At 38.9% G+C, this 17,830-nt stretch overlaps 1 protein-coding gene across 1 annotated transcript; it reads right to left on the reverse strand.

Annotated features, from left to right (window-relative positions):
- Positions 1-234: 234 nt before the first annotated feature.
- LOC139736946 (glucose-6-phosphate isomerase-like) lies at positions 235-17,484 on the reverse strand. The gene is made up of 13 exons (XM_071647622.1): positions 17,324-17,484; positions 13,282-13,372; positions 12,510-12,698; positions 11,333-11,416; positions 10,143-10,286; positions 8,908-9,024; positions 7,706-7,759; positions 6,321-6,545; positions 4,085-4,247; positions 3,106-3,182; positions 2,149-2,277; positions 1,386-1,528; positions 235-543 (listed from the first exon to the last, which is right to left on the reverse strand). Exons 1-13 carry the CDS (start codon positions 17,443-17,445, stop codon positions 420-422), a joined length of 1,662 nt encoding a protein of 553 aa, XP_071503723.1. The 5' UTR covers positions 17,446-17,484; the 3' UTR covers positions 235-419.
- Between the last annotated feature and the right edge of the window lie 346 nt (positions 17,485-17,830).

Here is a 17,830-nt window from a genome sequence, read left to right on the forward strand (position 1 = left end):
CATGGACTCTTTGATATTCAGGAAACTGAATGATGTCAGCATGGCGCATATGGACTGATCAATTCATATTTGTACAGATTGACATCTATTAGGCGCAAATGTCAGACCTCTGCTGCATGTACAATGCCCTCCTCCAAGATTTTCTTTGATAGCCCTAAGCAAATTGTGGTAGTTTTTACTCTGTTTTGTTCTTAACTTAACATGACACACTGTCATTTTCCAACAAAAGTACTGTACTTAATATACTAGTCTGCATTTACAGACCCTTTTTGGCATACAACATATCTTATCAACATTCCTATCACCCTCATCCTTCACCCCAAACCTACATCTACACAAAGCTACTTTGCACTATAAATGCAAACACCAATACTGTTGCATCTCCACCCCCTGTCAAAAGAGGGCACTCGATCTGCCCCTTACTTCCTGTTCTGCTTTATGAAGGCGATGAGGCCGTTGGTGGAAGGGTCGTGGGAGGTCACGGGCTTGTCGTCCTTCAGCTCCGGTTGGATGATCTTGGCCAGCTGTTTGCCGAGCTCCACACTGCAATCATATGAAATGAGCACAAGATGAGGCTGGAATACATCTCCGTGTTTCGGTTTGTTTGTTTTTTTCCCCAATATTACTAACGCTACATACACAAAGTTATGCAGTTAACCTGTTGAGGACAAGTCCCAAGTATACTCGGGCAGGTGTCTATGGGAAATGCATGTTCTAGCAAAATCATTCCATCCTCAATAGGTTAACAGTGTTACACTTTTAACCTAGTGTGGTAAAAAGGTAAAACTGCTTTTCTTCCAAAGTTGTTCGCAATGAAGTTTATGATATGAAAAGTTTTTAACTCTTCATTTCCCAGTGAGTGAGTAGAGTGTGCTAAAAGTCTTCTTTTGTTTTAAATTTCGTCTTTACTTCTTGATAGAATATTTACTAAACTAATAACAATGGCCTTTGAAAGTGAGGCATACACTACCAGCACAAGCAGGTATCACTGTGACTAGTAATTCTCAATACAATGTGCTAACAGAATAAAAAGACAACATGGGTGTCTCTACACAGGCTATCAATCTGATTTTGCATACATTCCTCCATACCGTATATATTCATGGGTCAAGGTTACAGATTTTTACTTATCACACAGTAAAAATGTGGTAAAGAGGGGAAATCTTATCTTATCTTATGCCTAACTATGGTACTGCAGGATGCTACAAATTGCCCATTTACCATTGTCCCATAAAAGCAAGCAAAAAGAAAAAACAGACATAGTGAAGGAACAAAAAAGAAAAGAAAAACAAAACAAAACAAAAACAAAGCAAAACACAATTCTCTAGTTACAGTAGGAATTTTCAAACCAGGTCTTCCTAAAGGAGATAAAAATGTGAACGCACCCCCACTGATCATAGGAGTTGATGTCCCAGATCACTCCCTGGGTGAAGATCTTGTGTTCATACGTGGCAATGAGGACTCCAAGTGTGAAGGGGGTCAGTTTGGGGAACATGATGGAATTGGTGGGTCTGTTTCCTTCAAACACCTGACAAATAAACAAAGTAAAAGGGAAGAGAGGGAGAGAGATACAGTAAGCCATAACTGTTTGTAGAAAATGGTAATGTCAATACTATGTAACGTAGCACATTTCAAAGAAGACACAACTTTACAAATAAGCTTTTCGAAATAAAATGAAATAAAATTTGAATGCTGTTGGCACAGAGAACAATTTTCTTCCACACATTCTGACATGCATTTGTGTTTTCTTTAGTAGACTGTAATAAATTTATACTAAGAAAACAATAATTAAAGACTTACAGTAGGGATATATTACAATGGTTGCTAAAGTAACGAAAGTGAAATAATTGTCAATACAGATCAATGCACAAGACTACTGTATACACCAAATAATTCGCAAGGTTTTCATTTTATATTATTCGCGAAATTAAAAACACACAAAAATATCAACTCTAGTGCCAATATGAATGTGACCTACACGTACACATTTCTCCGTTCAGTACAGGACTCAACGATCGCAAATTTAACCTCTCGCAAAAATGTCAGGAAGTTCAGATTCGCGAAAAATTTAGACTCGCGAAATATATGGTGTATACAGTAGTTGGTAAGTGTGAGTCACCTGAATGAGCAAAATGAACCGATACCAACCTTGTGAGGGAGAATCAGCTCGATCTTGTCCGCCCCCATGCCAGCCTTTTCCAGCTCCGCCCTCGCCTCTTCAGGACTCTTCCCCAGCATCAGGGCCTCGGTCTGGGCTAGGAAGTTGGCCAGAAGAATCTGCAGAGAACATCCATCAGGAGCAGCAGGAGCAATATAATATGAAGGCTTTAACTTTGACCTTGACTGAAACACCATCAATTTCTGGAACCTACAGTGCTGTGGTTTGGTGCTGCATATTCCAATTATATTCAGTATGATATTGATAATAAATGTTTCATATTGTTGTTGCCATTTTGGAAATTAAATAGAACCCTGTCAATGGCACTTTGATAGAGAAAAAGAATGTACTCAAGTAAATTAAAATTTCACATTAAAAAAAAAAGCCAAACATACATTATATTTTAGATTAGATTTTAGTTGTGTTAATGGGCTGTATCTTACAAAGAAATGTCAAATTTATCAACCTCGTTACTACATAAATTTAGGTTGTGTGATTAAGAATTGCATGTATTCAGAAACAAAAAGGGGATAGGATTATGGAATTCTGGACATCTTCCGCCTACTCCTGTATTGAACTACAGGGCTAAGCCTTTCCCCTAAGCGTAAGTGAAGATAGAAGATTAGCAGAAAGTGTGACGACAGTAAAGGCAAACGGCAGGCTAGGGAGGTGCTGTTTCATATGGTAAAGTAACAAATATTCCTCTCAGACTACTGCCACCTGTCAAGTCCTTTAACTTGTCTGGAGAAACATTCATCCCTTTGCTGAACTGTACACGCAAAGGATGCACATGACCCTTCTGCAGGCACAAAGTCGAGGATTCAAGAGTACAGAGTTATGGCAACTTGCTCCATCGGACTCTTATTTGAACATGCATTTTGAGAAAGGTTGTAAAATGGAGCTTGAGCTCTCTCTTTCTCATAGACATGCTCCGGCAATGACTTTACCTCGTGGTGCAGCCCTTCCTGGATGGGGTTGTGGGTCTTGACAGGGGCAATGAAGTCGGCTGGAATCAGACGGGTACCTGGGAGGGGGGAAAGTTTGTAAAGGAGTCAGCAACTCCTCTCTCATTAAGTCAATAACCTTAGTCAATAACTCTCAAGTCAATAACCTTTGGCCTATGTCAAATTATGTAAAAGCCTGTCGGAGATTCAGATGTACATAATGCATGTATCACTGCCTTGAATTGCTATGCATTCATATTCTGCAATAAAACATTTAAGAAAAATGTTTTTACACACAGGCCTCTCAAGAATCTTGTAAAACTGTAAAAGATGATATGCTTGGTGCATGCTACATGCATACAATTCTGAGAACTGCTACCACATGAATTTAGAATGTTACAGTCACCCTTTTCTATGAAGTAAACAGCTCTTGACAATTTGAATAGCCTGTCCAAGGTACTTACTGCTTATCAAGCCGAGTTATGACATAGTGTCACAATAACTGCAGAACATATCAGCATTGTGAAGAGAACAATCCAGGAATTCTGAGAAAAATTGGTTCCCATAAACTTATCAACTCCAAGAGCAATTTTCCTGTGGTTTTTGCTGAATTTTTGAACAGAAAACTGTTAGGTCTATAATTATCATAAGAAAGAGCACAAGGTTGTCTCTTACTTGAACATTTTCTTGTCCACATAATATCATGTTTTCGTTTCAGAATGTCTAAAGTCTCTTAATTTCTAGATTTATGAATCATGAATCTTAGATTGGCAACAATTTTTTTGACTCCTCAAGTTCCTGTTTCAAACAGCAAGTATTTGTAAATTAATTTCTGATTCTGTACAGATTCCATGAATTTGACCAGTTCCATATAAAATGCACACTGAAATACAGCATTGCCAATTGTGTGACGGCAATTTGATAACTTCTGCTGCAAAATTAACTCAAGACTTGATTGGTTAAGAAAGGAGGAAGGTTGTACCCTGGTGGATCAGTTGGTAGAAGGCATGCTGGCCGTTGGTACCAGGCTCCCCCCAGACGATGGGGCCCGTTTTGTAGTCCACCCGGCGGCCTGGCCGGGTGACGTACTTGCCATTGGATTCCATGTCTCCCTGTTGGAAGTAGGCTGCAAAGCGGTGCATATACTGTTGGCATACAGTGTACGGAGAATGGAGAAAAATGAATGAGACCACGACTTTGAAAAGATGTCAGTTGTAGTCTGTCTGAAGACAAACAGTAAAACACAAAGTGTACATTCTACTAGACTAGGGCCCTGTTTCATAAAGCCGTTCGTAAAGTTACGAACAACTTACGAGCGACTGGTGATCAGTTCGATGTGCTATACTTACCAGAATTTCCATAATTCAGCACAAGATCTGATCACCAGTCGCTCATAAGTTGTTCGCAACTTTACAAACAGCTTTATGAAACAGGGCCCAGATGTCTTTCTTAATTACTTTTCTTCAATTTTTGTTGATATTGTTGCTGTTGTTGTTGCAGCCAACAACTATGATACAAGCTCAATTGTAAAGAATACAAAACATGAACGTAAAAAGTTGATTGTGTATAGCCATAATATCATACTTCAGAGCATACCTGATGGTGGCAAAACTTTTCAGCATACTTACTATTCACTTCAAATCTGAATTAACACCATACTAGAGTAACTGCGTCAGTAAGCGGCCGTGCAGCCGTTCGCGGCAGGTACAACATACACGGTAATATACAGCTAAACACAGCATTGCACTGTTACATGCACACTACACATATACTAACACACTAGCAATCAACAAAAACCAACCGATAAAATGGGCACGATCTCTGACAAAAGTGAAATTTTCTCACCTAAATGACAACATATCGCATCCAAAATGAAATTTTCGGTATTTCTTAACAGTTAAGAAACAATGGTCCAAGAAACTGGATTTTTTGTTGTTTTCTCGATGTTCATGGATTTTGAAAACATATCCTCACATAAAATAGAATTTTCGCGAGCCGATGTGGGCCGCCATTTTTTTCGGAAAGTGGATGTTACCATCGGAAAAAAATGAGAAAAACATGAGAAAGACATCAACAACACCGCCAGAATTGCGATCTTGTTTGCGGCCAATGCATGTGCGCACGCTATTTTCACGTGCTTTCGCAATGGGAATTGGCGCTTACGCAATGTTCGCGAGACATGTGAAGGCGTTCAGCTAAAGATCGCGGAGCACGGGCGTATTGCATAGGGATTGTACATCATGCCGCAAGCAGAAATACTACGTCGCATATCGCCCTTATCGGCGAAAATTGTGCCGGGCTTTGCCATGGTAAATCATGAAAACTGCGTTGGTCAATGGTAAATTTCTTTCATGAAAACAATTGCGTTAATGAATAATCTTGTCTATGATATATGAAATGGTTGAAAATAATTTGCCTGACTTGTTTACAAGTTTGAAAAACTCTTAACAATGCTTAAACTGCCGCAAACGGGATATTTTACTCTATATCTGAATGTGAAATACAGCACTTTCAGACACACAATGTTATTGTAAATTCATACATGGACATCATGGGTATTGAAATGAGATCATTCAGACACAGCGTCCTGGGCTAAGATAGTGTATGGCAGCATCAGATCTTGTACAATGTCATATTTCGAGAGAATTCATGAATATGTATTAGTCGCTCCCTTGAACAGTACAAATTTCATGAGGGCTTTGCGCATTGTTTCTACATTGCGCCAGATTCATATAATTGTTCACGAAAAAGCCTCGCCTACTTATATGTCTTATGAACATGAGAGCATTCACACAAAAACACTGCCACTGCACATGCTGAATATTTCGCATGGTTGTAATTTTTGCCAGTCAGGTGCTATTCACAAATTTAAAAAATGTGAATTTTGAAACTCTGATCCTGACTCAAATGTGACATCCATGCATACATTTTACCTTTCAGTATTGTACTCCACAATCGCAAATTTAACCACTCACGAAATTGTCAGGAAGTCCCAATTCACGAAATATCTAGACTTGCTAAATTTAAGTATGGCATATACAGAGTAGGCTGTATGAATATACATCATATACGCAACCACATAAAACATCATATCCATACACTGTATATCCATGCAAGAATTATCCAGTCTGATGAAGGGGGGTGTGTGTGTGTGTGAAGGGGGGGGGGGGGGGGGGGGGGAGGATACAGGCCATTTGCTGCTAGCTGAAAAATCTCACCTGATCATAGGGAAGGAGGGCATGGGTCTCTGCCCCAAAGAAGTTGTGGTACCAGACACCCAGCATTCCCAGGATGGCCGGGATGTTCTTGTCCAGCGGGGCAGTGCGGAAGTGATTGTCGGTGAAGTGCGCCCCCTCTAGGAGCTTCTCAAAGTTGTCCATGCCGATGTAGAGGGCGATAGATGTGCCGATGGCTGACCAGAGTGAGTAGCGACCTCCAACCCACTGTCAATGCATTGGAGGCAAATGTGATAGCTGGCTTTCAATTGCAAATCTATGCAAGTCTCAAATGGACTGTATTTCTCAACACAATTGATAATGTGGATTTCATGCACTGTATACGCTATATATTTCGCGGGGGTTTTATTTTCGCGAATTTCGCGAGTCGGGAGCTATTCGCAAAATTAACAACACGCGAAAATATTACCTTCCAAAATGAATCCCTTGCCTTGATGATACGAACATTTCAGTACTAGTATACCATGTCACAGCTTACCGAACAGACCATACTGGCTAAGCTTGTTTACGCACGTCCACGTCTACTTACGAATACTGTAGAGAGCCAATCCATTATCGCAAGGGGACCACTCGTCAGAAATCTAGCGCGATGGACTTAACCACTTAAAAAATGTTGAATTCTAACTTACTAGTTCGCTGAGTTTGGTAAGTTTTTTTTCATGCACTGTATAACTAGCATCATTCTTATTTGCTAGTAAGTGGAAAATTCACACTTTCTTTGCCACTTCATATTTTCTCTCGTCCCCCAATCGCGAATTTAACCACTCGCGAAAAAGTGTGACGGCGGCAATTCGCGAAAATTTATGTACGCGAAAATTATAGCGTATACAGTAAATAAAAACAGTCAAACAGTCCCCTTCTTTGGGATTAATAAAAAAAAAAAAAAACATTGCATGTGGGATGAAACATGAACATGAAAAATGTGTAATTTACCAAGTCCTGTAGTTTGCACTTATTCATCAGTAGAGTGAATGTGAAATCAGCTATGGGAGGGCTACTAGATCTGTGAATCTGCTTGGTTTACAAACAATCTAGAGTTCATACACTGTATTCGAATTAAAGAAGTATGCCAGAATATAATTAGAAAGATATTCTTCAAGAATATCAGTGCTCTATCAATTTAGTAAAAATAAATCACAGCCACAAATTAGCACAGAACAAGTTTATGTAACATTTTGGTATTTAAAGTTTGATTTTCAGAGCTGTGTGCTGTTACATTGCAGGTGCGTGTATGAACCAGTCTACACTCTGTGCCTGTCTAGTCTAAAAAGTAACATTGTCAACATTCTACACTAGACCATGCTCTGAGATTTTCAAAAACGACAATATGAATTGTATGCAAAATGATCACTGTTGATGACACTTACATCCCAGAAGCCAAACATGTTGTTCTTGTCAATTCCAAAGGCTGAAACTTTTTCCTGTGTAAAAGAAAAAAAAGAATGGAAAGCAAAAAGAATGAGAGAAGGCACATATCATGCTTAATTTCATAAAATCAAACTTTTGTGTCAATCAGCATTTCTATTGCCCCCAGCATCAGTTACACTGAACTCTACTTTATTCATACTCGTTTGGTCGTCATTTCATACACAATTGCACATCTCTGTTGCTATTTGTTTTGATCCACAGAGGGTGCCCACAGCCCTGAAATAGCTGACCCTGCTAATACTACCTTCTTTCAAACAGTTGCCTATCATTTCATATGCAAGCAATATATTTCAAAGAATTAAATGACATGGGATCTTTAATATGAATATTATTTGGAAATTTCATCATGTTTTGAATTCATTGTTTACAAAATTATTAAACTTCCATGGGATCTATCAAAGCAATCTGGAAATGCCATGATAATTCTGTTCCTCCCTTACTGAAAGATCACCAAATTTTATGCAAAATCTGTTCTAATCTGTTTGTTAATGATACAAACTGCCTTGTTACTCAAATCAAAATGCACAGTGCATCAATTTGATGTTACCAGTGTATTCGAGACTTATAGATACTGGTCATAACATCATTCATGGGTTCATAAAAGTGAAAATATCAAACTTGATTCATTATAAAGATGGTATGAAGGGAAACAGCCAGGTACCTGACTGGAAATGAGTTGTTTAAAATTTGGTGTCTCCTTTACTAACTAAAAAAGCACTCAGAGAGCACAGACCTCCGCCAAGCCAGCAACTCATTTCCACCTTTACATGCATGTAATTTCCCAAAATAGCAGCATTTTGTTTACGTCATTGCACCTTGCCCAAGCAGAGCGCGCACTTCGCGTATGTTAACTTCCAGTAGGCACAGCTTGAACCCCAAGTTCGTTGACCTTATATGCCAAAAGATGAAAAATCCTTTAAAAATCCACAAAAATTCCCAAATCACTACCAAAATTGAATGAGGTGTTCCTTGTGTCAATATTGACTTTTTATGCAAGTTTCATTTTAATCCATACACAACTTTTTGAGTTATTTTGCAAACAGACAAACCAACGCCAACGATCACTTAACCTCCTCCTTCCTTGGTGGAGGTAATGACAAATAGCCCTTTGATGGTAAGGGAGGAGGGCGAGACCACTTACCTCATTGGTGGAGAGGGCAACAAAGTGCTTGGCAACATGGGCGGGGTCCTTGGCCGTCTCTAGGAACCAGCTCCTAGCTGATGTGGCATTGGTGATGGTCTCCTGGGTAGTGAAGGTCTGTTGGATCACGCATGAGAAAAGTACTGGAAATAACTATTTCCTAGTCAGGGAAACACCCATCAAACTAGTGGCTGGAATCCATAAAGGTAGTTTAAACCTATTCCATGGATTACACATATTTTTCTTCTGTGTACGCTGTAGATGACTGTGGTGTATGAAGTACATGCCAAAAGACATTCAATGAAGAACACACGCTGACACTCACATGTGAATGAAGGCCATTCCTGCTTGTTTTACTCCCTGGACTTAGTTTAAAGACTCAGTAGCTCATGGGGATATCATGCAGTGGGAAGCCTGGCCCGACTCGGAAATCTTCGAGAATCCCCGTAACGATCTGTGTACAGCTTTATCTCTGATCTCAATACAAGTACGAACACAGTTGAAGCAATCTCGACTTAGAGTTAAATGTTACCCATGAATGTACACTTTGATGCATCTATTTGCTTACAGTCAAATTCTATTCTAGCCGACCTGCCCTCATCCTGGTTTCCGTATGTACCCCAATGGGCAGTGAATGAAGATTAATTCAATGAAGATTAATTCAATGAAGATTAATTCAATCAGACTAACCTTTTAGTACTACCTCACAGACAGCTTTCCACATCAGTAACTTGTTGTATGTAAAAACCTCCTCCTTAGATACATCGTTGTGAACATTTTATCAAAAGTTACACTATACACGCTTTTAGCGTAAAAGTCAGATATTCCAATCTGATTTTAGCAATGGTGCTTTATCTGTATTTTTATTCTTAATTATGTGACAAGATCCTGCTCTCATCATCCTCATCATCCAGTTCTGACCTGAGTTTGTCCCCAGTAACAGGAGTGGCTGGATTTACTTCACTCTAACAGCAAACCACTCTGCCCCCTTCTTGCCATCTTGCCAGATTTGGGGCATCCTATTCCTGACTGAAGTAAACCCTCCCAAGCTCCTCACAGCAGAATTAGGGTGTGAATAAAATGTTTGGGGGTTCAGGTAAACACCTACATTGTACCTATGGTACACAAATTGAATGATATTACATACAGATAAATGTATTACACATTTGCCACTACTCAGCATTGTGTGTCTGACCAGCATAAGATGTCCGAGTGTCAAGGATTGGTGAGCTTACCTTGGACGCAACGATGAAGAGGGTCGTCTCGGGGTTCACCTTCTTCAAGACTTCTGCAAGGTGGGTGCCGTCGATGTTGGACACAAAGTGGACCCTGAGGGGGCCTCCAAAGGGTTTCAGGGCCTCTGTCACCATCACAGGACCCTGTTGGGAAGAGACCCAGGAGGTGCACCATTAGTCCATGCACCCATGACGAAAACGGTCTGAATTGAAGAATACTGTTAATGCTGATACTTTTGTTTATAGATATTTTTGCAAATGGCAAGTGATCAGACATTTTTCCAAGCTGTTCATTTTGCACTTCAAGGTCTCCTCATTATGACAATTGCGACAACAGCAAAAAAATAATAATAATAATCACAATAACAAGAAAACTCGGAAGAAAATGTGACTTCTCAAACAAATCATTTTGCTAACACATTGTTTGATCTGAGAGATCTCTCAGAAGAAAGGACTGGAACTTGTAGTATTCTCTTGCTGGCTAGTGTGCTGGCCACAGATAGGTCATGTGTGGCATTTTGTGCATTCTCATTTTTTGCAACTGAGAGCCTATTTGCAAAATTCATGAACATGAAATTCAATTGTTTGCAGTACTCAAACTTCTGGTGCATACCCACAAGACTGACTCATCCTCATGTTGTACTTCACCTTATCCAGCACGAATATCTTATAATATTACGTAGGTTCCTGTTCCTCCCAAAAAAGATGCGGGATCTATTTACATTTGAAGGTAACATCATGTTGAAATGTGTCAGAGAACTGTGTGTTTGTTTGATTGTTTGTTTGTTTTTTTTATATTCTCTTTTATTTGTGTAGGAGTAGGAAAATTAACACACAGTCAATACAATAAAAACTTGCAAAGTGGATTTTTTTGTGCATGTGTTATTAACTTTTCATGCATGAAAAATGCTAACAAGGCTCTTATTTTGCTGACCACTGACATGCTACTGGAAATAGCACAAACTCCCAAGGTCAAATTATGGTTAACAATGTACTCATCTCTTTATGCAACATGAAGTATTTTTAATAGTTATGTTAATTTTCTAGTCACATTGCAAAGGGCAAAGAGAGGAAGGGCTTAAATTCTACTCTGTGTAAAAGTTGATGTGACATCTAGTTTTGATTATATCATTCTTGTACATCCACCTATCTTACTGACTCGTTTCCTGTCCTGTTGCTAGGATACATACCAGGTCAGAGCCTCCGATACCGATGTTGACAGCATCAGTGATGGTCTTCCCAGTGTATCCTTTCCACTGACCACTCCTCACAGCCTGCAGTGATCAAGAGAATGACATGACAGATTGCCATCAAAAAACATTTTACAAATAATTTCACCTTTTCAAACAATTATTCTTGCATTCAGTTGTTGTTGCAGCAACTGATAGAAAAATTGCTCTTTTTTGACATAAATAAACACTGATTATTCAGTGTTTTATTAATGATTTTTTAAATATCATGGCTACTCCAAAAAGACTGAATTAATGCTGTTTATTTATGTAGTATACAACACTTTCTCAATCAGTTACTTTTACCTGTTAGATGTATGATAGAACTACCACACATAAAATGGAAGTGGTGATGTTCACTGGAAAGTGTAGATAGTTGCAACATTTGAATAGTTTAAAAACAATTCTTCTCTGCATAGATTCCAGGAGAGTAATGTTGGCATGTCCGTTTTTGTGGCGAATATGTGCAGACATGTGTGTGAAATATGTCGTGTCTGACAGAGGCAAAACACATACAAAAAAAACAAACAAACAAACAAACAAAATCACCATCATATTACCGGTATTGTTACAACATCTTAACACGGATGAATTGGTATGGGGATCATCTTCGTTGAACACTACAATTTGGTCCCAATGATAGCAGTGTGCAGCTGTATGTTTTAAGAACACAAGTGTGCCATACAACGGCAAGCACGACAGTAACCTTGGATACTGCATGCCGTATCATATAGAAAGATTCTCAGCCTCTGAAATGAATGCAGAATTGCTTCTCACTTCTTCTTCTTTCCCTTCTTACTCTACCAGCTGCTCCAACTTCCAATGCCCCAATTTATCTACGATCCTGGAGAGGGAAAATTCCTTCCATTACAGCTACACGCTACACATCATTCTGCCGCAAAACACCAAAAGCTGGTCACAGCAAGGCCCACATTTCAAAATGTGAAATGAAGATGGCAAAAGTCTCCCTGTTCCACATAGTCCCCACTGCCAAAGTAGCTAAAGCACAAATGTGTGTGTGTGTGTGTGTGTGTGTGGGGGGGGGGGGGGGGGGGGCCTCCAGCATTCCAGCAACACCCCCCCCCCATCTCCAATTTCTGCAGCTCCTCCTTGGCAAATACAAAACATCCTCACATACCTCTGTAAAAGTGCGGATCTTTGAGAGGACACCGTTGACATCTGGCATCACGTCCTTGCCGTCGACCAGGATAGGGGTGTTGGAGCGGTTGCGGAGGGCGACGTGGAGAACAGCACGATTCTCCGTGAAGTTGATCTTGGACCCGCTGAACATCTGATCACGCATCCCCTCCAAGTTGCGTGCCCGGGCCTGACAGATGTCAAATATGCATTTGAACACACAATGCAAATTTATCACAACTGAAGTACCCAGTATTGACAATCAATGACCTAACTCGCCTAACATGGCAAGTGCAAATTTCAATCAGCAATGGAAATTGTATGGCTGTCGATCATGATATTCTTTACCTGAGAATATTTTGTTGCTTCTCTTTCCTACCAAGTATCAATTCACTACAATGAATATGACTCTCCATCTCCCCCCCCCCCCTCCCCACTATATGCTCTGTTCCATGACATTCACTCCTACAACAATTGCTTCCATTACATATCTGCACGCTGAGCGAAACAAATATAAAACAAATAAATTCTACCCGCAAACATAACCTAACTCTAAATCCTTGGAGAAAGTAAGAATGGAGCAATTGTCACAGGAGAAAATGCTGTGTCACCTATATGCTCAAAATGTAGGTATTTCACTTATTGACTATATTAATGATAATAATAATAATAATACACATCTTACAATGTTTATATTATGTATACCACATGATATGAAAGGCTAGAAGTCATTGAGTTACAAAATCTTCTTAAAATCGCACAATATATCTCACCAGGTCAAGAAGTCGACCAAAAACTTCTTCATCAATCAGGTTCTTGGAGAAGTCGAGGAGGAAGTTTCCCTCTGGAGTCTCCAGCTTTCGGCTGCAAAGCAGATTGTGAAGATTTAAAGGGGAAATTCAGTCCAAATAATAGTTAGTCTGATAAGAAAGAGTTAATAATTAAGAGTTCAACGGTATAAATTTGATCAAAATCCGATGAAAAATACGGAACTTATGACATTTTGAAGTTTTGCTATTTTTTGGGAAAAAACCGTTCTTGAACAGTCAATATGAATATGCAAATGGCAAAGTGAGCATGTCATTTCCTCACAACTTACCATGAATTATAGTTTGTACATAAAATTTTGAAATTTCTAGTTTTTCATTCAAATGCAATTATGCCCGAGGCTAAAATCTTCATACAGATGTATCTCACTGATCACAATTCTGAAGTTATTCAACCAGGAATAATGTATTGTTTCAGACTTTAATGACAGAAATATTGAATTTTTGTCATTTTTTTTTGTACACAATCATTGCAAAATTGTGAGGGTATGACATGGTTAGCTCACTCATTTGCAAATTCAAACCCACTGTACAAGAACTGTTTGGGAGAAATTATCAAAACTTCAAAATTTCATAACTTCAGTCAAATCTTTACTATTGAACTCGTGAAATTTTACTCTCTTTTTTTTTTTATCAGACTCACTTATATTTGGACTGGATTTCCCCTTTAAGATAAAGCTCACTGAGAAGAGGGATTTCTTATTAGTGAATGACATTTAGTGAAGTATGGGGTGCAATCATATTAAAACAGATAAAGGTGGCAGATTTGTCATCACAAAAATCTCTCTCTACTCCATATTTGTGTGTGTGTGTGTGTGTGTGTGTGTGTGCTTTTTTGATGATTTAAAGAAATTATACATAAATGGGTCCATCTTCACGATTCACTTTCATGATAGTTCTGGAGTATAGGAAACATAGACATGTAATGTCAGTATCTGAAAAGTAATTTACTACATTGTGTATGTTTACTTCTGCATATTTATGAACAACATACATTGTACTACATCAAAACTTTAGTTGATATACTGACATATGAATGACTTATTCAACTGTATTTGCTAAAATCTCACAGAAAAAAACATTTAAAAAAATGTTAAAAATTGATTCATGTTTCGGGAAGTGGGGGAGGAGGAGTAGTTGTTGTTAGTGTCAGTCATTTTACTCTTTCTTTTCATGACTATCAGGATGATATTCAATCCCTCCCATTCTGCATTGGAATTCACACCATCTCATCCCTAAATTCATCTTTTTCAATTCATTTCAATTCAATTCAATTCAATTCAATTCAGCCCCACATAGTTTTGGCTGCACAGACTCTTGACTAGAATATTTATATGTGTATCTCTTATGATACAATGTACAGTAGACAAACAGTGAGCCATGATACACTATAAGTGCTGGGTACTGGTGAATTGTAATAGTAGAATAAAGACCACAATTTGAGGAAGTAGAGAGGTACTGCACATGCAAACCAGGAAATTGTAAGCATACATGCCAGCTAGCAACCCTTTAGGATCAATGCACAAAAGGACCGGCAATGCCCTTGGAAAAAAGAAAAAGAAAAAAAGAATACCCAGTTATGAAAGAGAATGGGCAAAAGAGAAATATTGTATAGGTCACGAATCATGCTTCACTAAACAGGCAAGTTTTTGAGTTTTGTTTTGTTGTGTGTTTTTTTCAACAGCAAAACATAAGCCAAAACAAACATTGCATGTAATATTTGTTTATCCTTACAGGACATTGAGCTCACAATTCACTAAAATGTACATTGTAAAACTATATAGTTGCAGCATACTGGTAATTTCACGTAAAGTTGCAAACAGTGTACGAATTAAGTGTTTCTGTTGATAGCTGGCTAAAATGCATTTTAAAGTTCTTGTTAAGGGACAAAACATCATGTAATGTACAACTGTATTTTGATGAGCATACAAGAATTTGCCAGTCATAGTTTCTCTCTGTACATACAACATGACTGGCAATTTTCTTTTTTTACATACCGCAGGTACCCCACATTTTGTGAAGTAAAGATTTTTCAGGGTGATGAGACTGAAAAAGTTCAAAGTCCATGATTCCCTTTTCACACTTAATGTATACTCCTGATTATTGATAAGTACTTATACATGATGTATGTGATATTTTGAGGGTTTGTTTCTTGAGATTTCAGTAGTTGATCTCCCATAAAGCTCAATCACAAGTGCTATGACAATAAGTATAAACTGATAGAGAATTCAATGAAGTTGTGACTTTGTGTTTATCTACAAAAGACAATTCCTTATCAAATGTCCCCCCCCCCAAAAAAAAAATAAACAAATAAAAAAATATCCCTTTTACAGCAGCATGACTTGCATATATGCAAATGATAACATGGCTAACATGCCTATTTACATCCAGACTTTGCAGATCTATGTGTCTGAAAATTAACACAGTCAGAGCTACAGGGCATATGATAAAAAAAAAGTCATATTTCAAGTGACAGGCAAATTTCCACAAATTCTGTATCGAGGCTAGGTTTTGAATGCTTACACAAGTACCGTACTCTATTCAGAGGAAAAATCACATGTACTCTGAGAGAGCAGTCTTGTAGAAAAAGCTGTTTGTCGTGAACTCAGTGTGTTCTTGGTTAATGGTATGAAACAGGCCAGATTTTTATATCATGATTTCACTTTGTACTTGAATCAACTTCTACACACTTAACTTCTTTATGACTAGCATTGGTCTATTTATAGTGTACAAATAAAGCTTTTGAAATCAAGCAGCTATTCAGCAGTGACCTGCTGTGTCCACTTACATCCTGAATGTACAATGTAAATCCCACTCCACCCCTTTGATTCTTTCCAAACTATGCAGCAATCTGGGATATAGAGCCTTCTTCAGAACGGTAATCACAGCAGTACAGAAACTATACCGATTGAAATCTTGTTCTGTAGGGCATCAATTCAATGAAAGACAACTTTGTTTTCAAGCAGTGAATATCACACATTATATTTGACTGTGCAGGCATTTCATCTATTGATTTTTTTTTTTTTAAATCAAATCCGAGGCCATGGCATACTGAAGATAACAAATGAATTAAAATCATAAATGTCTAAATGGCAATGAGGCAATTTATTAACAGTATGCAGCTCTCTCATTGGTTTTTGTATTTAAACAAAGAATTATAATAGTGTTCTGGTAATCAATTAATCATTGTTAAGTTAATAGAACTTTTGAATAATCTGATGCAAGTAACATGATTTACTCATTTTCAAATTTCATTTGTAAACCATGGCATAATCGTGATATAGTCCCCACTGCTGCGTGTCCGTACTAAATACAACCCAACCTAACCCTATACCCTAACCCTAGTCCGCGGGTGCACGCGCTCTGTGTTGGGGCCTATGGTGGGGACTATATCACGATAATGCCGTAAACCATTAAATGCCATTGTGTTTCCTCGTAGCGCCCCTTTTAGAAGGCACAAGACATCTTATAAACTCAATGAGTAAGTATAAATTGAACTTGACCTGCACCTAACAACGCTAGCCCGAGATGGAGCCCATTCATTTCACATCACATATAATGAAATTATGGAAGTGGTATTTAGTAGCCAAGCGCTTGACCAAAAGATCGGTCTGTATCTGGTCGTCAGGGATATGTTCCGCGGAGACTGCGTCTGGCTTCACGGATTCCCTCCTAGAGGACAGCGATAACGTCAGAAAAATGAAAGACTCCTCTGGATAGACGGATCTTTCTGTCCAGCCAAGCACAAGCCAAGTCATGCCCATCATGGCATCAACCCATCCCACAATAGAATAGTCATGACTTGACATATATAGAGATTCTCTCTCCCTGAATTGCAATCACTCGCACGTTTACATTTTTTTTACATTTTAAAGCGACTAAGCAATTTATGGAGGGAGAGAGAGAGAGAATCAAACTGTCACACCAGACTTTAGAGAATTAGACTAGAAAGCAACTAACGAACGTTAGACTTAGAGTCTACACTCACCTAAATTTTTCAAAGCGACCAGGATCGGCTTTGAACAATTGGTTCATTTGAAGCTTCGAGCCGTGGCGATCGTAGCACGCCTTCAGCTCCTTGTACGCGGGATCATCGGTCAAAAACGCCATTCTTGCTTGAATCAATGTATAATTTTTGGTTTTCTGTTGTGACTTGGAGTTGTAGCCTAGGGTTCGTCGCAGCCTTGTTAAACTTGTAGTTGAGGTAAAGGTCACTAGCCACACTTACAGACAGCGCGCAGCGGTACCTCTCTCACGACGTGCACATGGAGGATTGCCCCGTGTGTTCCGGGTATGCCAGGCGAGGGGGTTGGGCTGGTGCATGCATTGGTACCTGGTATGCCAATCGAGTCACACAGAGGGCGATGAGGTCTTCCGGGTTGCGGATCACCGCAGTTCGGAACGTACACCGACCACCACCACACAACGACAACACGACAGCGGCTTTTTCTATGGTGTCGTTGAAAGGCTAAAAATTGTTTTTTCCTTGCCCTCG

The sequence above is a fragment of the Diadema antillarum genome, unplaced genomic scaffold, assembly GCF_040938485.1.
Source record: "Diadema antillarum isolate AM-2024a unplaced genomic scaffold, OU_Dant_1.0 scf00000028, whole genome shotgun sequence".
NCBI lineage: Eukaryota > Metazoa > Echinodermata > Echinoidea > Diadematoida > Diadematidae > Diadema > Diadema antillarum.

Bases quoted from the DNA above. Each gene is read 5' to 3' on its own strand.
- LOC139736946 (XM_071647622.1), bottom strand. From the start codon at position 17,445: ATGGCGTTTTTGACCGATGATCCCGCGTACAAGGAGCTGAAGGCGTGC. The intron at 12,699-13,281 runs GTGAGATATATT...GACATCTGTCAG, and splicing joins TTGGTCGACTTCTTGACCTG to GCCCGGGCACGCAACTTGGA. The intron at 6,546-7,705 runs GTAAGTGTCATC...ATGCATTGACAG, and splicing joins ACATGTTTGGCTTCTGGGAT to TGGGTTGGAGGTCGCTACTC.